Consider the following 23,041-nt stretch of genomic DNA (forward strand, 5'->3'; position numbering starts at 1 on the left):
AATTAAGGCTGTACCTTTGAAAGAGAAGGCCAAGGCAGAGCCCATTAAGGAAATAGTTAAGCCAGAACCAACTAAAGAAAAAGTTAAGCCTGAACATCCTAAGGAAAAAGCTAAGGAGGAGATTAAGGAAGTATCCATGAAAGACACACCTAAGCCTGAACCAACAAAAATAAAGACTAAGCCAGAACCTGTGAAGGAGAAGGCTAAGCCTGAACCAGCAAAGCAAAAAGCTAAACCAGCTCCTGTGAAGGAGAAAGTTAAGCCAGAACCTGTGAAGGAGAAGGCTAAGGCCGAACCAGCAAAGGAAAAGGCTGAACTAGAACCTGTAAAGGAGAAGGCTAAACCAGAACCTCTGAAGGAGAAAGTTAAGCCAGAACCTGTGAAGGAGAAAGCTAAACCTGAAACTGTGAAGGACAAGGCAAAACTTGAACCTGTAAAGGAAAAGGCTAAACCAGAACCTGTGAAGGAGAAAACTAAACCTGAACCTGTAAAGGACAAGGCAAAACTTGAACCTGTAAAGGAGAAGGCTAAAGCAGAACCTGTGAAGGAGAAAGTTAAGCCAGAACCTGTGAAGGAGAAGGCTAAACCTGAACCTGTGAAGGACAAGGCTAAACTTGAACCTGTGAAGGAGAAGGCTAAAGCAGAACCCACACCTGTAAAGGTGAAGGCAAAGCCAGAACCTGTGAAGGAGAAGGTTCAACCAGAACCTGTGAAGGAGAAGGCTAAACCACAAACTGTGAAGGCTAAACCTGAACCAGAAAAGGAAAAGGCTAAGATGGAACCTGTGAAGGAGAAAGCTAAGCCACAACATGTGAAGGAAAAGGCTACACCAGAAGATGTGAAGGATACAGCTAAATCAGAACCTGTGAAGGAAAAGGCTAAACCAGAACCTGTGAAGGATAAGGCTAAACCAGAACCTGTGATGGAAAAGGCTAAACCAGAACCTGTGAAGGATAAGGCTAAACCAGAACCCACACCTGTAAAAGAGAAGGCTAAGCCCAGAGCTGTGAAGGAAAAGGCTAAACCAGAACCTGTGAAGGAAAAGACTAAACCAGAACCTACATCCACAAAGGAGAAGACTAAGCCTGAACCTGTCAAGCAAAAGGCTAAGTCAGAACTTGTGAAGGAGAAATCTAAGGCAGAACCTGTAAAAGCTAAGCCAGAATCTGTGAAGGAAAAGGCTAAACCAGAACCCAAACCTGCAAAAGAGAAAGCTAAGCTTGAACCTGTGAAGGAGAAAGCCAAACCAGAACCTGTAAAAGCTAAGCCTGAACCTGTCAAGGAGAAAGCTAAACCTGAACCTGTGAAGGACAAGGCAAAACTTGAAGCCGTAAAGGAGAAGGCTAAACCAGAACCTGTGAAGGAGAAAGCTAAACCAGCCAAAAAAGTGAAAGGTAAGACCTAAAATAGTATCACTATTTAACTAAATGTTATATTAAATAGAACTGTGCTTTACAGTTAAGCAAACCCATCTGCTCTGAATGTCCCCACACCATCACTTATGTCACTGAAGGGATTGTGAAAAGACTGGATGCAACTTAATGCACCAAATAATCTGGATAATTACCATGTCTTTGAAATGACAGCAGCACGAAAGGAGCAAAAGGAAAGACCTGTACTGCCCTACAAAGCAAAAAGGCAGTAACTGCATTTTTGGTCAAATATGAGTTATCATTTTCATGACATTCAAGGCATCCTTTGTTATGTGACAAAACATCTTATCTCAAATGTGTGTCGTTTTGGAGAAAAATGGTAGTCGTTTGTACAGTAACTGCAAAAAGCCCTATGAAACAAAGCAAGAGTACAGTAACATCCATTACTATATTCTTGTTATGTTTTACCTAACAAAAAATAACCATGTTGCTGCGCAGTGAAGTTACTGTTTCCATGGTGAACACACATAGCTGATTTCGCGGCATCCTCACGGCGGGGCGGTTTTAACATTTGCGATTATAATACCCATGTTGTGCGAAAATGTCATCCAAATCCGTAGGCTACAGTACTTTTCGAATTATCTTACTAACGAACCGTATATATATATATATCTATGCTAACGAACATACAGAGACAGAAACAGCACCAAAAGATAACCTTTGGGCGGAGGTAGCCTAAAACTTCTAGCAGCTAAGGTTAAAGGCATCAGGCTATCCCATAACATCCAAACAGCCAGTGTGATCTTCTTCGCTCTTATTAGCCTACATGAACGGCGTCCAAAGATTGTTAAGGCGGAGCAAGATACTTTGTTGTAGTTCATGTCTATGGGCGTGAAATGGGGATCAAATCCTGTCTGCATAAAGAGGCTTGTCGATGACGTATTGATGAGCGTACGATGCAACCGGCCAACAGCAGCGGCATAAATAATCGGCGCACACCTGATATAAAGTCGATTTTCTCCAGAATGGAATGCTCAAAAATGCTAAAAATGTACCTGAAATGTTCAGAAGGGTTTGAGGATCATGAAAACGTGCCCAAAATTCACATTCTTAACTCTATAGAACCATGACCTTAGCATATGTGGTAAAATTCTGAGCTATGCCCATAGACTTCAATGGAGCAGTCACTGCCTCTGCTCTGCATAAAGGGGGATTTTGACCCCCCCTCGTGCGATCCGGGTTCCCGGAAGTGGCTCCTGATGAAATATCTTGCTCCGCCTTAACAATCTTTGCGGCGTCTTCTTTTTTCATAGGCTAATAATTCATGGCGTTGTTGTCCAACAGGAGAATATAACTGTCCATAAACACAACTATCGGTGTAACAGTTATTCTTTAACGTGACAGGTGTCTGTTCAACTTAAAACCAGCCTTAAAACACACTCTCTTCGCGGCCGCTGTTTGAAGGATGTCCGCTGTTTAGAGAAGTTAGCAAGTTGTGAGCAAAACTGACATCTTTCTCTTTACTGTAAGCATCCATGCTTTCAACAAAAACAAACTTCTGCAGTGCGAGCCGGCAGGTATTCACGCCCCCCTTAGCTCTCAGGCTCAAACACATTGGTTCCTGTTCCTAAGCATTTATGTAGGCTATTGCACGATTTCTTCTTCTGAATATAAAATTATATATTTAATTTTGATTCCCCTTAATCTGGTATTCCCTGCCTGTGAGCAATGTTGTGGAGGATGAGGACTAATAGGCTAACCATATGAAATGTGGTGAAATGTGTGGTCTTAGTTATCATCAAGAGTTTGAAAAGCCTTAGAAACACTTAGGCAAAATTATTTTGTTTTGCTCTGTTGAAATGGAGTTTAACTTGCTTATATTGCTCTAAAGAAAAGTTGTTTTGCAGTGCTTTAACATTAATGTGATTTGTAGGTATAGCAGATACTATATACATTACAGATACAGAAACACCCCTAGACACACATTAATCTAATACTCAGACATAATAATGTGGTCCTATTCAAAATAAATTGTCCCCATTTGGGCCTTGATACAGCTTAGCAATGTGAGAAGCGGTTACAGCACCAGAACAGCTTCCGGGTGGAAAATATTGACCTAAAATGGTCAAATTAGTTTGGGTTTGGTATATCCATGTTCAGGAAAACAAATGGTTCCAATTATTTCAAATACAGTGTACCTAACACACCCAGAGCCCAAGTTGTGGCAAAATAGTTTTTGGAGAATCTGTAGTTACTGCCTTTTTCCTTGGTATGGTGCCACATTTTTTGGTATACAGTACAGAATACAGTAACTGCAAAATAGGGGTAAAATATAAAATTAAATATGAGGATTTATATGTACAATGAATACGCTAATATAAAGTAACAAAACAGCCACATGTCCAATAATCTACCTACAACTATTTAGGCTGGATGACAGGATAACTTTAAAGTATTTTTTCTCAGTTCTGCACTCTGCGTAGTTACTGCCTTTTTGCTTTGTAGGGCAGTGTAGTGTTCTTGAGTTCTGTAGCCCAACTGCTAGAGAACCGCTGTCTGCCAACAGAGACTTTACAGATTGTCTCATTGTCTCTGTAATGTAGAGCCTGAGGAACCAACGGAAAAGGCCAAAGCAGTTCCTGCTGTAAAAGGTAAGAATGTATTTTACGAGATGACAACTGAATTCAGGCTCAGTTCGTAGGGCCTATAAATACATTTTTAAAAAAAAGTTGGATATGTCAAAGAGAAAGTTTTTTTCAAATCTGTCAAAACTAGACCTATAACAACTCTCAAGTTGTTTAAATATTAATTTGATTCATTGAACATTTCTCAGCTGGTATGAAAGGTAGATAAAAGGAGAGTCAAAGCCAGAACTGATACAACACTGGATGTTATCTTTCAATTTAGCACCTGATGTTCCAAAAGAAAAAGCCAAACCTGAAAAGAAAGGTACAGTAGGCTAAGCTTGAGTTATTTTGCCCAGTAGAACTGATGTCATACAAAACAGCTGGCTCCAAACATGCTATATTATAGCCATTTGTCTCTGTGTCAAATGAAATGCGGCCTTAGGTGTGAATTGACTTCTGCATTTATCGTTTAGAGCCCAAGGTCCCAGAGAAGGAAACCAAACCAGCAAAGAAAAGTAACTCAGTTCTGCTTGTAGTCAGCAGTGCCCCTGTGTGCTTTTATGCTACATGCTAATTGAGTCATATAGAGAAAAACACAGTTTTTTGGCTTGTTTGCAGTGAATACTGTGAAGCAAAGGTAACTGTCCTTTTATTAAGGCGAAGACAAAGAAGCTCTGTGATCCATCATTGTTCAAGTGCTTTGCTTATGGTTTAAAAGCATACAAGGTTTATATGCCTTAATCAAGGCAATCTAATAAGTTGATCAATCTCACAATGCATATATTGTGATTGCATATTATATCTACTTTCACATTTTGCTATGCTAAGCCATTCTGCAATGTGTTTACAGCATTTACTGAAAAATGATATTTCATTTTTACTTTTTTTTTTAAAAACAAGCTGAAATTTCCTGTGTGCTCATGAATTAGCCAAGCTAAACTTCAAAGCTACTAGCACATTAAGCATGCTGGATTCTTTAAGTGCATTGAGAAGCAATTACTAGTTATCACCTTTTTTCAATTAATAAATAAATGTATTTCACTTGACCAGAACTTGAGGCACCGAAGGAGAAGGCCAAGCCAACACCAGCAGTAAAAGGTATGAATTTGTGTTACATATCATCACAATCTCAATAATGCATAGTTATAGTAATAATGCATGCTTATTAACTATTAATACATAAATGTATTATAAACGTTTTTTATGATATACTTTTTTTTATCTTTGTTTAGAACCCAAGGTTCCAGAGGTCAAGGCCAAACCAGGCAAGAAAGGTATGGTATGAGCAATAATCAACGCCTCAAAAACGAAAGTCTGTTTGACCATTTAGTTTAGCTCATTTCTAACAAATGACTTATCAGTTTTCACATACTTTAGTCCCAGTACCTGAGGTTCCAAGGGGAAAAGCCATACCAACTAATAAAAGTATTAAAAGTATTTGTGTTTTTTTCTCAATGGACAAGAACATTTGAGTTGAACCTTGAGTGATATGCTTGCACTTTCACTTTCCTGCAGGAAATACTTGAGAGCAAAATACACGGAAAAGGCTGCTAATCCTATTGGCACTGCTTAATTTTGCTATGCTGTGGTGCAGTCAGTGAAAAGTTGTTGATATTTGAGCTAAACAGCAAATATTCACAATAGCAACAATGGCAAAAATGGCTTTGCATGATGATTGAGAAACTCGCCATTACATTATTCTTCCTAAACATCAATAAAACAATATGCTACATCAACAAGCAATCAACAAGGAGTACAGTAATTTCCTGTGTATTAGCCGCATTGTGTATAAGCCACAGGACAGTGTTTTATGCAAGTTAAAAGATACAAAACCATATCAATACCATATTAACTGCCCCCGTGTATTAACCTCATAGCTGAAGAAATTTTGCAAAAGCAATGTATAAGCCGCAGCTAATAGTTGGGAAATTACGGTATGTTAAAAAGGGCAGCTCAGCTATCATAATTTTTTGTACTCCATTAGTATATTTAGAAAAAAAATGTCATGGAATTTGCACTGACAATGGTTTCTCACCTGCTCTAGAAGCTGAGGTTCCTAAAGAGAAAGCTAAGCCAACAACGCCTGTGAAAGGTAGGAACATTGTTGGTGTCAACATTATGTTTTATATTAATTGTTTTCTATAATATTTACATGTACATTTTTTAAATAAATCAATTGTCTAACTTATGCTAAAAAGACAACCATACTGCAAACATTCCAGTCACTTATGATATGGTAAGACTTGAGTGATGCTTTTTCCTACTTTGGCTTTTTCAGAACCAAAGGGAAAACCACAAATGCTGCCAAAAATAGGTGATTTTTGTGTTTGAAATATGTGAATATGTTCTAAGGTCTCTCTGTGTCCTAAATTGTAAAAGCTTTAAAATGGTCATTCTATGAATGCGGTGAGGAAATGATGAGGTGATGGACTGATAAATAATTTTTTGTGACAGTTCTTCCAGTACCAAAAGCTAGACCAGCACCTGCAACAATAGGTACTCATCTCAAGTCTGTAGCACATTTTCATACAGCTACACCAGTCTGAATGATGTTTTCTTATAACTTGCTTCCTACATCTTTGAAGCTATACATATTTAATAATATATTAATATCCTAGATGCTGTATTACTGTATTCTACACCTATTTACCATGCACTCCTTTCCACTATAGAATCTCTGAAAAACATCACAAAAACAATTCCAGTAAAGAAAGGTAATGTCCACACCATACCTGCTACCTCAGGTCTAATGCAATTTGACATAAAAAAAAAGCTGAACATTACTATATTTAGACCACATAATATATTTCTGACTTGTACTGAATCAGTTTACATCTCTTGACTTTTAACATATACATGAATTAGTTGTGTTTACAATTTCACATTGTCATTATGTGAGGTACTCTTTAATTTCCAAATTTAGGGTCATTCATATTTAGTACATTTTGGTTTCAAATTACTTGACTTCTTCCATAGCAATCATGGGTTATCAATAGGGTATTACTGTATATAAATGTAGACCAAAAATTAACAGTACAGTTTGTTCTTACTAAATATCACTCAAATATCAAAATAGTACTAAAAAAAACTCAAAACTCAAAAATACTTTTTCATGTCTCATTCAGAACCTGAACCTCCAAAAGAGAAGGCCAAACCAGCTACAAAAGGTATCTGTGGCTAGCAGATGATTGACTTTGTAACAGCATGTTTTATGAGCCAATGCTAACTGACACTGCTCATTTCAAATACAAAACTGATGCTTTCCAAAAGTGCATCAAAAGTGTACAAACATGCATATCTTCTTTACTGTCATACCTTCTCTATTGTCTTTGTTGTATTGCATCCCTTACTAACATCACTTTCATGTCACATTCAGAGCCTGAACCTCCGGAGGAGAAGGACAAACCAGCTAAGAAAGGTATCACTACTAGCAGATGCCTGAGTTCATAACAACAACCTTTATCAGCCACATCTAATAGTCTTTCACCTAAATTATCTTTTTTAAAGCAGAACCTGAGGTTCCAAAGGAGAAAACCAAACCAGTCACTAAAGGTACATACTAGCAGATGTCTGAGCTTATAACGACAGCCTTTATCAGCCACCTCTAACAGCCACATCTAACTGCTAACTGCTGGTCTTTGCTGTAGTTTTCTAAAGTATCTTTTGTGAAAAGCAGAACCTGAGGTTCCAAAGGAGAAAGCCAAACCAGTCATTAAAGGTACTGCTAACATTTTCAGAAATAACACGAATGTTTGTCACTTTAGCTTGTCATCTAAATCATATTTTGTGCAATGCAGAACCTGAGGTTCCAAAGGAGAAAGCCAAACTAGTCATTAAAGGTGTTTACATTTACTGTATGCTTTGTTTTAAAAAGCTCTGCTTTATGTGACAGTTCTGCTGGCTTCACTTTGCCACCTTTTCCAATGGAATGATATGCATTCAATTGCAATCAATTTGTTATTGTTCAGAGACCAACAGTAGAACAAAACATTTTTGAAGTTCATCAGTTAATCTTTGAAAACAATTTAACACAGTAAAAATTCACTACTCTCGAACCTCAACAATTATACACTTTTTCACATTGTCTTCAGAGCCTGAACCTCCAAAAGAGAAGGCCAAACAAGCTAAAGGTTACCTACCAGATGCTTCAGTTGACCAAAGCAAATATTATCTATTAAATATAAGTTTGTTCTTATACAGACATAAAAAAACATTACTCTAGAACATCGGAAAACTCTGTTTTTCATGTCTCACTCAGAGTCTGAACCTCCAAAGGAGAAAGCCAAACCAGCTAAGAAAGGTATATCTGCTTGCAGATGCTTGAGTAGGCTACAGATAACTTCATCAGCCAACTGATGATGCTAATATTTTTCCATGTGACATCAATGCTATTCAGTTAAGCATTTCAGTTGAGGTGCACATATACAGGCTTTACACCATAGCTGCTTATCTCATCTAATGCCTTCATTTGCAATGCACCCCTAACCACACACCGCACTGTCCCTGTGGATATATTTCATAAATAACGGTCAGTCTCATATATTTTTTTTATCAATTATGTTTAACCTGATGCAGAACCTGAGGTTCCAAAGGAGAAAGCCAAGCCATTAAAAGGTACACTTCAATAGAATGGTCCATGGTTCTAAAGAAGTTCTAACAGTTTTCACTACTGTTAAACCTGTGGGAAACATTCTTTTTTATACCTTCTTTAGAACCTGAACCTCCAAAGGAGAAGGCCAAACCAGCCCAGAAAGGTATTAGTACTGAAAGAGATAATTACGCTTAAAACAGCTAATATTATGAGCCAGCTCTAACTGCCCAACACCAATATACTGTAACACAGTGTCTTCAGTCTAGCGGTTAACCTCAATTACCCTTGTCCAATGCAGAACCGGAGGTTTCAAAGGAGAAAGCCAAACCAGCCAAGAAAGGTATAGAAGATACTTTATGAGCCACCTCTAGCTGCCTCTATTAATATTTTTCAATAAAACACAAACCCTCTTCAGTTTAGCATTTAACCTAAATGATCTTTTGTCTAATGCAGAACCTGAGGTTCCAAAGGAGAAAGCCAAACCAGTCGTAAAAGGTGCACTTACATACTTCCCACACTTTTAACCATCGCTGCTTTATCTTGTCTAATGCCTTCATTTGGAATGCACCCCTAACCAACACCCTCACTGCCTCTGTGGAGATATTTCATAAATAACAGTCAGTCTCTTTATTCATTGTTTTTATTATCAATTATGCCCGATGCAGAACCTGAGGTTCCAAAGGAGATACCAAAGCCATTAAAAGGTACATTTCAATAGAATGGCCATAAAGCCTAACTTGTCTGCCACAAGAATAGTGACCCTTCAAATCCATTTCTGATTGTTCAGACAATTACTCTAAAATCATGATAAACACTAAAATCAGTATAGCATTGAAACCGGTTTTAACAGCTCTCATTGGAGCTGAACAAGAGAGAAACACTCTTTTTTATACCTTCTTCAGGGCCAGAACCTCCCAAGGAGAAGGCCAAACCAGCCCAGAAAGGTATCTCTACTATATACTTATGTTTTCAGCAGCAAATTATTATCACAAATCAGTTTCGTCTTATCCAAATCAATTAAAGCCATTTAGAATACTAAAAGTCGTGTATCTTTGAAAAACAGTTCTACATAGTAAAATATAGTAGTAGAGCATCGGAAAACTCTGTTTTTCATGTCTCACTCAGAGCTTGAACCTCCAAAGGAGAAGGCCAAACCAGCTAAGAAAGGTATTGGTACTGGCGGATAATAACGTTTAAAACCACAAATTTTATGAGCCACCTCTAACTGTCAACAACACCAATATAACACTAATGTATTAAGTGTAGTGGTTAACCTCAATTACCCTTGTCCAATGCAGAACCTAAACCTCCAAAGGAGAAAGCCAAACCAGCCAAGAAAGGTATCAGTGTTTGCAGATAATTAAGTTCAGACCAGCAAATTTTAATGAGCCACCACTAACTGCCTCTGCTAATATTTTTCAATATAACACAAACTCTCTTCAGTTTAGCATTTAACCTAAGTTATCTTTTGTCTAAAGCAGAACCTGAAGTTCCTGAGGAGAAAGCTAAACCAGTCGTAAAAGGTGCATATTCATGCATTCATTCTTGATGTGCTTTAAATGCTTATGCGCTACATGTTCTAATGCCTTAATTTGTATTACACCCCTAACCAAACACCCCCACAGTCCCTGATTATCTCAGAAATAACAGTATTAGTGTCATTCATTTTTATCAGAACCTGAGGTTCCAAAGAAGGAAACTAAGCCCTTAAAAGGTACACTTCAATGGAATGACCATAAAGCCTAACTTGCCTGCCATAGGAATAGTTAACCTTAAAATCATGTTATGATTATACAGACAACTACTCTAAAATCTGATGATGAACAACACTAAAATCAGTGTAGCAATTGTGACAAGGTTTTCATAAAAGTTTCAACACAGTTCTCAGTACCGTTGAATATGGGAGAAACACTCTTTTGCATACCTTCTTCAGAGCCTCAACCTTCCAAGGAGAAGGCCAAACCAGCTCCGAAAGGTATCTCTACCAGATCATAATATGACAAAAGCTCATATTATCTATTAAATCAGTTTGTTATTATACAGACAATTGCACTTAAACCATGTAGGACACTAAAAGATGTATATCTTTGTTAACATTTTTACAAAAAACATTACTACAAGCGTGACAACGTTGCTTGTTGAGAGAGTACTTTGCCCGCCATTTAAATTAGGGCATAATCATCCATTATGTTTTGCCCAACACAGAACCTGAGGTTCCAAAGGTGAAAGCCAAGCCAGCTTTAAAAGGTACACTTCAATAGATAGCCGTAGGCTGTATAGCCTAACTCTATTTCTGACTTTTCAGATTAATAAATTATTAAACTAAATTAATGACAGACAACACTAAAAACAGTGTGACATTGACACATTCATGTGGGTTTTTAGAGTAAAAATCACCATAAAAATACTTTCTTTTTCATGTCTCACTCAGAGCCTGAACCTCCAAAGGAGAAGGCCAAACCAGCCAGGAAAGGTATCGGTGCTGTGGCTTGAGCTTAGAACAGCAAACTTCATGAGCCGCCACTAACCGTTGCTGCTAACATTTTCAGAAACGAGTAATGCTATTCAGCGCAGCTTTTCACCTATTTATAAACTGTTGCTGCTAACATTTTCAAAAACCATTATTTTCTGTCCCATGCAAAACCTGACGTTCATAAGGAGAAAGGCAAACCAATCGTAAGAGGTGCACAGTTGCATATGAGCTTTAAATGCATTAAAACCTAGGTGTGTTCCATTTTATGACCAGCTCCTAAACGTGTGTTTTGGAGGTCATGCAAGACATTTGTCCTGCTCAATACTCAATAAGGTTTTGTAGACGGAGATAGAGTTGACAGTTTAATCCTGAATAGGATGCAGAGCACAATGTAGGTCAGAGTTCGTGGCCTGAAAGCAGCAGAGAGGTGAATCAGACACAACACTTTAAAGACGAGCACGAGCCACTTATTGTCTAGTGGTGATGAATGAACGGGTGACATAAATCATAAGTCTTCCTGGTAGATCTTTCGGCCTAAGCTATCATTTCCCAATTCAGCTCTCCTCGTTGCCAGTGGCACTAACTCACGCTAAGCCCATCACCTCCCCTCACACTTCCTGTATCCCCTGGGTATGGAATGGGGGGGTGTATGGATGGATTCCGCAGCTGACTCCTGCATGATCCCTTCAAGGTGTTTTAAGGACCCTGGCCAGAGACCTCGCCTAATAACTAACTCTTCTGCTTGCTTATCTCAGGCAAACTCAGGAGCCGAAGGAACTCATGAGATGTCTTCAATTGCACGTCATCCCTACCCAAACCTGCTACTGTCTCTGATCATTTAGTTAATAGGAAACAGCACTAATGGCATTATTTTTCTTGGCCCATGCAGAACCCGAGATTCCAAAGGAGAAAGCCAAACCTGCACCAGGAAAGAAAGGTACCATCCTTCATACAGAAATATGAATGCTATTACATGGGAAACTATGAATGGCATCGTATTATGAAATTAAATGAAAAGTAACAAATAGTAAAAAAAGGTATGATCTTCAATAAATATTGGTGAAGATTGTGGTGAGATAAATAGGTACAATGATAAAGGTATCGGACATCGAACACATCTAAACACAAAAGCTTTCTTTCCATTTCTACCCAATTTCTTGTTTGTTTCAGAGCCAGAGCCTTCCAAAGAGAAGGCCAAGCGCGCTAAGAAGGATATCTCACTCACAATTACCTTAGTTCATTACATAGTTTTACATTTTGACACTACTTAGTATAAGACAAAATTCCTAAAGCTACCCACCCATTTCAAAACTATGGCAATCTGATACTCAAGTACTCATATCCCCAACTAAAAGTCAGTCCAGTCCAGTCCAGTCCAGTCCAGGCAAATGACCTCAAACACACACTGCACTTGACCTCACACACACACACTGCACTTGACCTCAAACACACACTGCACTTGACCTCACACACACACTGCACTTGACCTCACACACACACTGCACTTGACCTCACACACACACTGCACTTGACCTCACACACACACTGCACTTGACCTCAAACACACACTGCACTTGACCTCACACACACACACTGCACTTGACCTCACACACACACACTGAATGTTTTTCCACAACATCTGGACAACAACAAACTCTTGGAGTGTTTTCTGAATCTTGGAAGGGGAGGTGTCCTCTAGCATCTCTTCCGTCCACCAGTGCTGAAGTATGGCGGTATGGGACAGCTACAGCTGCAGGCTGCCTCTGGGTTCTGGGTAGTCAATAACAGCAAATCGGCAAATCAGCAAATCACTATGTTCAGCTTTTCACAAGTTTCACAAGTTTTTCACTAATGTCCCACCTTGAAACCTATGCAGAAGCTGAAGTTCCAAAAGTGAGAGCTAAGCCAGATCCACCAGCGAAAGGTAACACATTTTTAACGTTCCCCTAAGGCTTTTGCAAAGGAAAAGGAGACATGGTTTTATTCACTTAAAATAGTAGATGTAATGTACTTATAGTAAGTTATGAATCACAGGACAGGTAGGGCTAATAGTTTTGGGGTTTTTTTACCTTTTTTATTTACCTCAGAACCTGAGTTGCCAAAGGAGAAGGCTAAACCTGCTAAGAAAGGTAGCTCCTATTAGCTTTATAATTACATGATTATATTTACTAATAACGAAATAACTAACATTTTTAATGTCTCATTTCTGATCTGCAATCTGACATACAACATAGACCAAGAAGTTCCAAAGGCGATAGTCAAGCCTGCCCCAGCAGTAAAAGGTAACAACTTGGATATATCTCAAAGCTTTTTCTTTTCATTCTTAAATGTATCAGTGATGTGCTTTCTCCTAATAACCGCTAGTTACCCCACAGTAGCAGTAGGTGAGTTGACTAACCAAGGAGATGAGGTGGTGTTATAAATGCTATACCCCTGCCAAGGAGATGAGGTAGTGTTATAAATGCTATACCCCTGCCAAGGAGATGAGGTGGTGTTATAAATGCTATACCCCTGCCAAGGAGATGAGGTAGTGTTATAAATGCTATACCCCTGCCAAGGAGATGAGGTAGTGTTATAAATGCTATACCCCTGCCAAGCCGGTGTCATTCCCTCCCGTGTCATTTCCTCCCATGGGTCTTAGTATTTGTTTTGTTTGTTTGTTTGTTGTGTTTATTTATCTGATTCAGCGCGTGTGTGTGTGTGTGTGTGTGTGTGTGTCTGTGTCAGTCTGTGTCAACAGTCAATTGATTTACATTTCCTCATCTCATTAAATGTTCTATCTCATTCAGAACCAGCACCACCCAAGGAGAAGGCCAAACCAGCTAGGAAAGGTGGGTCTATTCAGACAGCTTTAATTAAACTGGATCTGATCTGTCAACTGTGACATAGCACATGAACTACAGCACTGTGTTGAGATGTCCCAATCTCTGAAGTCAGCAGGCAATGTAGAGATTACTATGAAAAGTAGTTTGTTGGTGTGCACATCCAAGGCAGGTGCTGGACAAAAAGTGCTAGGCTATCAAAAGGAAAAAAGGGTGGAATGTCTGCACACTTGCTCCCATCAGGAATTTGTAATAACTTTCACCAGTGTGTAACGTTTCGAGCTTACGCAAGTGTGCGGACATTCCACCCTTTTCTCCTAATGTAGAGATCACTACCACAACTTGCATTACTTGTGATTCAAATGATGTTCAAAACTCAAAACACCAGAGTAAAAGGTCTTTCAAACACTTTAAGGACTCCCAGTATGTCGCTTCCGCTGTTATTTACTGCCAATCAAATATTTTTACCATACTAGTTTTGTCTGTTGTCTGTTCGCCTGTAGAAGCTGAGGTTTCAAAGGAGAAAATCAAACCTGCAAAGAAGGGTAAGTAAGGCTGCTGCTGTTTCTCCTAACAGCTACATGGAAATGTGTGGATGCAACATACTGTAGAGTTTGAAAACACTGCCAAAATCCACATGACATGTTCTGCCTTTGACAGAACCCGAGGCTCCAAAGGAAAAAGCAAAACCTGAACCAAGCAAGAAAGGTAACCAGATAAATGAGTTTCCCCCCTTTCTATCTAATTACATATTAGTGGGATTCTTTGAAACTAGTAGTTCATTTCATCTATGGAAAAGGGGCAGGCTAGAAATAACATCTCCTCCTCAGCTTCAGGATGAGAAAACATGTCTCCTTAACTTGAATAAATTACTGCTAAAAATGTCAGTTCTACCACATTAAGGCAATTAGGCAAAGTAAAACTGTTGTTTGAATCAAGTCTATACCTTTAGTTAACTTAGCCTAAATGAATTACTGATGAAACCATCAGTTACCCCATAAAAAGCTGACTAAGCCAGAACGAAGTGGTTATAAATATTGACGACACTACAGGTGACATCAGGTGCAGCCATTACTCATCCTTTTTCCCAGTGCTGTTTTCATCCCTACACAAGAGTGATGTTCACTGTTGCAGAAGTTATCAATCGTTCGATACAAACATGTAAAAGAATGGAATGTTTACTCTTGTTCCCTCTCCAAAAAAGAACGTCAGACACTTTGAGCGGTTATCTCGGTTGCTGAAATAGTTATTCGTATCTTGTTTATTTCCGAATAGAATTTGATTCTCTGAAAAATATTACAAAAGCAACACCACCAAAGAGAGGTAAAAAATCTTTGATTTGAATAACACATTAATGCATCCTAAGATACACTGGTGATCACTCCTGGTGGAAATAACCAGTTGCTTGTCAACTACATTAAGTACCCACCCAAGCATGTCTCTTTCCAGACGATGCATGTTTACTGAAGGCCTTTATCTGGTATCACATGCTGGCATATGTACTGACTGGAAATCACTTGGTACTTAGTTAATGTCAATGTCTTGATATCCAGCGACGTTATTCAAAATAAGCTTTGAATTGAATGTGTTTTCACAGCAACTATATATAGCAACCATATATACTTTTTTCCTGTTTAACTTAGAACGCAAAGTTATTATGGAGAAAGCTAAACCAGCCAAAAAAGGTATTTTGCAAAAATACAATAATGTGTGCTTGTTAAAGATGTAGCAAGACATGCCTAAACAAATGTTGTTTCTCAGCTAAATTGACATATTGTTGTGTCGCAGTGTAGCCATTGGCTTGCGTAGACAACATTCAGTAAAGGCACTCAAGGCAAGACTGCTAAGATCTGGAGCGTCATTCTAGTGACTGCTCTCTTGTCTTACCTTCTGTCACATCTTACAGCAAAAGCAGACATTAGTTTATAATGAGAGACATCGCCAGTGGCTTTCGCAGTAGCGGTAAAGTGACTGACAGTGGCAGAGCGCTTGGCATCTTGTGCTCACGCTAATGTGTGTGTGTGTGTGTGTGTGTGTGTGTGTGTGTGTGTGTGTGTGTGTGTGTGATTGAGTGAGTGAGTGAGTGAGTGACTAAGTGAGTGAGTGAGTGAGTGTGTGTGTGTGAGTGAGTGAGTGAGTGAGTGACTAAGTGAGTGAGTGAGTGAGAGAAGATATTTTGTGTTGAATTGCTTTATGTTTTGGAGCAAAACGTATGTCCTAGTGACAGAGTTTTAATGAATGTTAACAACTGCACGAGCTTGAATTTAAATCCAGGCTAAACTTGTACATACAAACTACATGCCTCAAAATCCAAAGGTCTCATAAGCATAGGATACTGGAACTAGCATACTAAACACTCTGTTTTCTAAAAAATCAGCATGTCTTAAATAGATGGCTGTTAATACTTAATAAAATAAAAGGAATGCTATTGTTAAAAAATGACATTTAAATTTAAGAAAATCATATGCTTTGGAATATAGGCCTAACTTAAACTGTATCACATCCTATTATAGCCATCCCACATACCGTCATTTCCCAACTATTAGCTGCAGCTTATACAGTGATTTTGCTAAATTTCTTCAGCTATGAGGTTAATACACGGGGGCAGTTAATATGGTATTAATATGGTTTTGTTTCTTTAACTTGCATAAAACACTGCCCTGCGGCTTATACACAATGCGGCTAATACACAGGAAATTACTGTATGCGTAACAAACTTACTTAGTGTGTGAGTTTCTTTGACAAAACTCTGTCTCCTCACATAGAACCAGTGGTGCTGAAAGAAAAACCAAAACATATACCAGTGGTTAAAGGTATATTTACTGTATACGAATAACAATATGTTCAATGGCACATACAGTACTACAGTAATATCATTTTGGTCAATCTGATCTGAATTCTGACAGTTGTGTCACTTTACTGTACTTTCCTCTGTGTTTCAGAAGTGGAGATTCCAAAGAAGGCTAAACCCACAAAGAAAGGTATCTCATGCTGTATTTGTTATGTCTTCAATGAATGAAGTAATACCAGACCTATTTTCAGTTATAAATTCTAACATGGGCTTGATGTTGCGCAACAGAGCCCGAGGCACCAGTAGAAGCTGTTGTACCAGCACTTACAAAGGAAGGTGAGATTTGTTTATGTCTTCCTATATAAATCAATGTTGTGGTTTCATTTGCATAAATAATTATTTACTTTATGATTGATTATTAAATAACAATGTGCGACTATCCATAGAACCAGCCACACTAGACGGCCTTGGAGTGGAGGAGGAGGGTAAGCACGTGTGGAGAGATATATCAATCATTTGTTTTCCCTATGTGCAGCTTAGGCCAGGCTGAAACTGGGTACATACTGTATGTGTCTGACGCTTTTCTCTGGTGTTTGTCCAAATCCAGACGACATCCCTTACTTCCAGTGCTTCTTTGTGGACGAAGACGACACGCACTACCCGTTCTTCCCTTTCTCGCCACCGCAATTGTGAGACTACCCCATCCACGGATGACCATGGAGGTCTCGGGACTTGTGGAAGTAGCTTGGTGGAGCGTCAAGTCACATGATTACCTTTATCGCTGGACTGGGCTGTGCGATAGCAACCACTGGTTCGACACGTCTAACACGACGGCTGGTGTCCTTCAGCAAAACTGCTAATGACAAATGGTGGTAACAGTTTTGTTTGTATGCCTCAGTATGCTTTTAACAGACCACGGAAGCAGGAGAGACCATCTTTTTCCTTAGTGTTGTAAAGATCTTAAACATTAATTGTTTTAGTATATTAGAAAAGCGTTTGTTTAGTTGTTACAGTAGAGGTCAGGATGTCCTTAATGTTTAAATAAAAGCCTTAGCCATGTCTTACTTGAATCATGACATGTGTCTTGACAATGGCTAAATAGTTTCAACGTAAGTCTGCACATGTAGCTATATTAGTTTTTGTGCTGTGCAACATTTAGTCATAAAATGTTTAAGCAATTTTGAAAACACTAACAAAAGTTGGAAACATTGAAGTTGAGGGACCTGAACGAGCAGCAAAAGAGCAAAGCTGCGTGATCCAGGGGCCCCTTTCTGCGTCCACTGCTCATTCCCGCTCAGACCAGGAGAGGGTGACGCTATGACTGCGAAAGAGCTACCGTAGGTGTCTATCGACCACCATATTATTACTACCTGACCACCCCTTTGTGGGTGTATATATAACAGTATGTCTGTGTCTACACAGATTAAGAAGTCTTATGTCAACATCTAACGATAGGATAACTGTCGACATGCTCCTCATTTTGATAGGGTGCTGATTCAAAGCATTCCATTATATTAGCTGTCAGAATGAGGTTTTCTTTTTTTGATATTGTTTTTTTTTTTATTTCCTTTCTTTTGTCCTCACAGAGTTTCAATCGACTTGAAGTTATATTTAACAAATTCACACGTTTCTGAGGTCATTGTTTTTCCTTTTTTGTAAACACAAGCAATGTTTTTTTTTTTTAGTATAGTATCTTGAGCCTTTGAAAATAAGGAGGCAGCAAAACAACTCATTTCATCACATAATAATATCAAGGCCATATTTCTGATCTTGTTGGTTAAGCTGCACAAACTTCCTGTTTCATGATTCATATTTTTTTTTTTTTCAAATTGCAACTGATGCAACAATTTAAGAAATCTGAAATGTAACAGATAGGACTGATCTATTTCTGAAATGTAACAGACAGGACTGATCTATTTCTGAAATGTAACAGACAGGACTGATCTATTTCTGAAATGTAACAGATAGGACTGATCTATTTCTGAAATGTAACAGACAGGACTGATCTATTTCTTGTAAAAACACTCGAGGAAATGCGCAGCATGTGGTGAAACCAGGTCTGGGGGAGTAAAGTCTTTTTTTTCAAACCCACAGACCAAATGTCATCTAGAACTAATATAAACATTTTAAAACACATTAAAACACATTTTTAAACACATTAAAACACATTTTTAATTGTAAAGTTGCATATGTAAGAAAGAAATAGAAATACTTAATTATGATATCAATATTTTATATATTATACTTTTTATTTTTATAATATCTTATAAGGAGTCCTGTTCAGAATATACTATTTTGCCTTTTTCCAAGGACATATCTCAAAGCTAGATTTGATGATTTTGCTAATGTTGAGATTTTATTAGCCAACAAGAAAATACTTTCAATTCAAGTAATGTTTGGTCTCAATGGCCTAATTATGGAGATAACCAATGGGCCTAACATTGAGATATATAGCCTATATTCTTTTTTGCTTTTTTTTGTTTGTTTGTTTTTGTTTTTCAATGAGAACAAAAGTCATAATTAATTTAATCCATCAAATCTAAGAAGTATTTAGTTATTTTCATTCTTTCTATTTTACTCTATTCTACAAAGCAAATGAGGTGACAATTAAATGAGGTCACATTGTGAGCACAATAGCGCTTTATAGAATTAGAGCATGAAATGCGAACTCTGTTCACTCTTCCTGTGTCCCTGTGCCGCACCGTAGCGTAAACCAGTGGCTCCCAAACTTTTCATGGCAGGTCACCCTTTGACAATGACAAGAAATAATGAATGAACTACTTTTCAGTTCCAGCCCCTAACCCAACTTGTTAGGTTCCAAACCGATTTATTTTTGGTCAAAATGCTCAACATCTAATTAAAAATATAATTCAACATCTGGACCATGAACCAGAATGGAGCCGATTCTCTGTTGTCGGAAGAGGCCTATTTGGGAACCACTGATTTAGACAATACACTGTCACAGCATACTGATGATGCAGTCATTTGCTTTTGGTAGTTGCCCACCCAATAACAACACAGTATTGTGAGATTTTAGAGGGCATGTAGGCATACAAGGTATCAAATAACAGGGACCATACAGTGAGTGGATTAGCCTACATTGAGACAGCCACTTATGATAGTGCAAATCACTGGTCAGGTCAATTTGACTCTTTATATATATTTTTTAAATATTTTTTTCTTTTTAAATTCATTTCTGGTTTTGTATTCATTCTTGTAAGGACATAATCATTAAATGGTGTTTGCCTGGTCATGACTGCTCATGTCCAGAGCGAATGTGTCATCCTGACACAGCCCATATCGACCTGTGCTGTGCGTCCACAAACAAAGGCAAAAACAAACATGGCTGCTAGCAAAATATGACACGGTAATGCTAACGGTTTGTGGTTTTCAACAGATTCAGGATAGCATTTTGACGGCCGTGACATGGTGGGCGTACAGGACATACCATCACAGTCTATGTGTATCTGAGTATTCCCCTGGCGTGAAACTAGCTAACTTACATGTCTTTGATCACTTAAACATACAGAATGCAAAATGCATTTTGAACTCATAAATCAATGCAAGTGAAACAAAGAGTGCTAGAGAGCTGGATGTCCATATTGTGAATATCTGTGCATAAGCGACACCAAACCGTTGATGCCATGATAATGTCCTTGTTGTAGCCTCAATGTTAATCTTTACAGATTTTGTTTACACAACTGTATGAGAAAACGTTCAGACGGATATGTTTACACAACTGTATGAGAAAACGTTCAGACGGATTTGTTTACATCGCCTCAACAGAGTATTTGCTCACAGTAGCCTACTGGATGAAATACCGAGAAAAAATGGTCTGATGTTAGACTACACTATCTTGTTGTTATCATACGGTTAGACTACACTATCTTGTTTATTGTTATCATACGGTTAGACTACACTATCTTGTTTATTGTTATCATACGGTTAGACTACACTATCTTGTTTATTGTTATAACGGTCATTTACACATTTTGTGAATATCAAATTAATGTGAAATATGAAATATGAAAACATTATGGTTGTGATGTTACAATAATGTTTAGTGTTGTTGATGTATTATTAAGACTAAGTGGGGACAGGCCAAGGCCAAGATCACTCTGTCGAGACATTATGTCATGCAGACACTTGAAGGATGAGCATGTTGATAGCGCTATACTGAATGTTGTGCTAACTTTCTGACCAGTGGTCAACTGAATGGTCTCGTACTATGTCTGAAATGTATGAAAAAAGCATATCTTATGTTGTCATGGAAAGTCTGATTATACATAGGAGCATGTTTTTCAACAACCGTGCTTACTTATTTTATGGCTTTTGTGCCAGTTTAGACACACTACTGATGTACGATTTTAAATGATCATGGCAGGCTACTTGGAGTATTTGAACAAGTGACCTAACCAACTGCATGGTGTGATAATTTTGTGCTTTTAAACATGCTAGCCAACTGAGTTAAAGTATTACTAGAATCAGGTGTGTTTAAACTGGAGTAATGTGTATAATTACTGTTTGCAGCGACTTACAGAGAATAATCCAGGGATTAGTGTTCAGCATTTTAATGATTCTGATTCTTGTATCCTTTTGTGTGAAATATTTGCCATATTATAATAAGATATAATATTATAATATTTAGATCCACTGAGATACTGTACCATTGGTGCCCATAGTTTTTCTTTGGGCATTTAGCTTAGTCAAAATGTTTTGGCATTGTACTGTATGTTGCATACAAATTCAGTATACTCCGATTGCAACCGTATGTCTTAGCACAGAGCACTTACAATAAGGATGATTATTGTACATCCCTCCTTCAGATCTTCACATTTCGGAAGATCATTTAGCAAGATCTCCTTACACGTAAAGATTGATTTATACTGGTGTGATAGACAGTGCATGTAGCCTGCATGTTGCAATAGCAAGTACAAGATTTGTGGTAAGGCTTATGGTCACTTCAATAATTGTCCTACAAGTGCCATACTGTCTAAATTCAAATTCAATCGGGTTTCATCAGTTGTAATTATTGCACTTTATATGCCAGCTTGGACCTGCCTGTTTATATGCCAGCTTGGACCTGCCTGTTGCAATGGGGCTAGTTGCCTCCCCACTTCATGTAAACTCATGTATTTTACTCCCCCTTTGAAAAGCAAGAATCAGAACTTCACATCATATTTAATACTGAGTAATGTTGTTGATTTAACTCATTAGTAGAGGTATGGCTATTTAGAAATCTGTCAGATATGTCTAATAAACGTCTCTGTAGTGAAAATGACTTGTTTTGTATGTGTCTCTTGTCTCTTGCCTCTACTGTACAGTATGTGTGTGTACATTTATTAAGCCACTAGGTGGCAGCACCTCACACAGGTGTTGGACAAACTGTTTACAGCAGGACAGACTGTAGCTATATGACACTATTTTAATTTTATAGCATGCTGTATTTTAATTTGTAATCTTTAACCTTTTTCCCATTATACTTAAGGCTATCTTAATCTTTAAATATTTACGTTTTGCAAACATATTTATTTCAGAGACTTTACATTTGGGGGAAAAAAATGTTTTCCTGCATTACAGCAAACAAAATTTCAACCACATTATATTATTGCAATTTGTATTTATATTTAACGATACAAAAAAAAGACTATTTATACAAATATCTCTATTAAGACTATTTATACTAATACAAGACTGTGCAAATTGCCACTCAGGGACAAATAAAGTGCTTTGAATCTAACTGAATTGAATAGTTAGCAGAGAGGCCACTTGCAGAGACCACTCCTCCCTGGAATTTGAATGTAGCTGTCATCAGGGTCACGATGCTGTCTTTCCCTGAATCACGCTAGCCATAATGAAGTCCCATGCCCCGGAACTCAGCTTTGTGTGAGCCTGACTCTGCTTCATTCTGTTGGCGCTCCATGGGCTGTCTGTTGTTCCCACAGCAGGACTGGAGAGGTTCCAATCATCCCCTTTTGTGTTCTCACAGGCACACAAGCACACACTCTTTCAGAACACTTGGCACCATGTGACAGTGATGTCACCCGCAAACCTCAAAGCGCTTGGACTCGCATATTTCTTTTTCTCACAAAACAAAACAAACAAAAAAACAATCAGGTTACACAGAGTCTGCTAAGACAAGAGGTGCAATCAGGTTATAGCTAGACCTGAACCCCAGTTCCAATATAAAGCCAAAGGTGGTCAAACATGCAGGCATTCTCACCCGCTGCCAAAGTGGCATGAGACAGAGAGAGTTGCCTCCCTCTTTCTGCCTTTCCCACTCACTCTGGGCGCCCTGTCTTTCCATTCAGTACCCAAAGAAAGCACGCCATTGGACACTGCCAACTGCATAATGATTCGGTTT

General features: G+C 38.3%; 1 protein-coding gene across 50 annotated transcripts; it reads left to right on the top strand.

Annotated features, from left to right (window-relative positions):
- The first annotated feature begins 136 nt into the window (after window positions 1-136).
- si:ch211-266g18.10 (neurofilament heavy polypeptide) lies at window positions 137-21,958 on the top strand. Of its 50 annotated transcripts, none has more exons than XM_048230125.1 (44): window positions 137-1,394; window positions 3,977-4,024; window positions 4,281-4,322; window positions 4,474-4,515; window positions 5,051-5,098; window positions 5,233-5,274; window positions 6,045-6,092; window positions 6,279-6,314; window positions 6,455-6,496; window positions 6,673-6,714; window positions 7,126-7,167; window positions 7,377-7,418; window positions 7,508-7,552; window positions 7,674-7,718; window positions 7,798-7,839; window positions 8,092-8,130; window positions 8,259-8,300; window positions 8,576-8,614; window positions 8,713-8,754; window positions 8,890-8,931; window positions 9,045-9,086; window positions 9,257-9,295; window positions 9,494-9,535; window positions 9,717-9,758; window positions 9,890-9,931; window positions 10,070-10,114; window positions 10,267-10,305; window positions 10,525-10,566; window positions 10,797-10,838; window positions 11,023-11,064; window positions 11,954-12,001; window positions 12,941-12,988; window positions 13,152-13,193; window positions 13,299-13,346; window positions 13,854-13,895; window positions 14,390-14,431; window positions 14,547-14,594; window positions 15,162-15,209; window positions 15,530-15,571; window positions 16,652-16,699; window positions 16,829-16,867; window positions 16,966-17,013; window positions 17,124-17,162; window positions 17,285-21,958. In XM_048230125.1, the coding sequence occupies exons 1-44, from the start codon at window positions 137-139 to the stop codon at window positions 17,368-17,370; spliced, it is 3,153 nt and encodes a 1,050-aa protein (XP_048086082.1). In that variant the 3' UTR covers window positions 17,371-21,958. The 50 variants fall into 50 exon arrangements, 47 of the variants coding, with proteins under 47 accessions (XP_048086082.1, XP_048086316.1, XP_048086154.1 ...); XM_048230359.1 differs by having other exon boundaries at window positions 10,073-10,114; XM_048230197.1 differs by having other exon boundaries at window positions 7,677-7,718.
- The last annotated feature ends 1,083 nt before the right edge of the window (window positions 21,959-23,041 follow it).

This window comes from Alosa alosa, chromosome 1 (assembly GCF_017589495.1).
Source record: "Alosa alosa isolate M-15738 ecotype Scorff River chromosome 1, AALO_Geno_1.1, whole genome shotgun sequence".
NCBI lineage: Eukaryota > Metazoa > Chordata > Actinopteri > Clupeiformes > Clupeidae > Alosa > Alosa alosa.

Bases quoted from the DNA above. Each gene is read 5' to 3' on its own strand.
- si:ch211-266g18.10 (XM_048230125.1), top strand. From the start codon at position 137: ATGAAAGACACACCTAAGCCTGAACCAACAAAAATAAAGACTAAGCCA. The intron at 5,099-5,232 runs GTATGAATTTGT...ATCTTTGTTTAG, and splicing joins GCCAACACCAGCAGTAAAAG to AACCCAAGGTTCCAGAGGTC. The intron at 11,065-11,953 runs GTATCGGTGCTG...TGGCCCATGCAG, and splicing joins GGCCAAACCAGCCAGGAAAG to AACCCGAGATTCCAAAGGAG.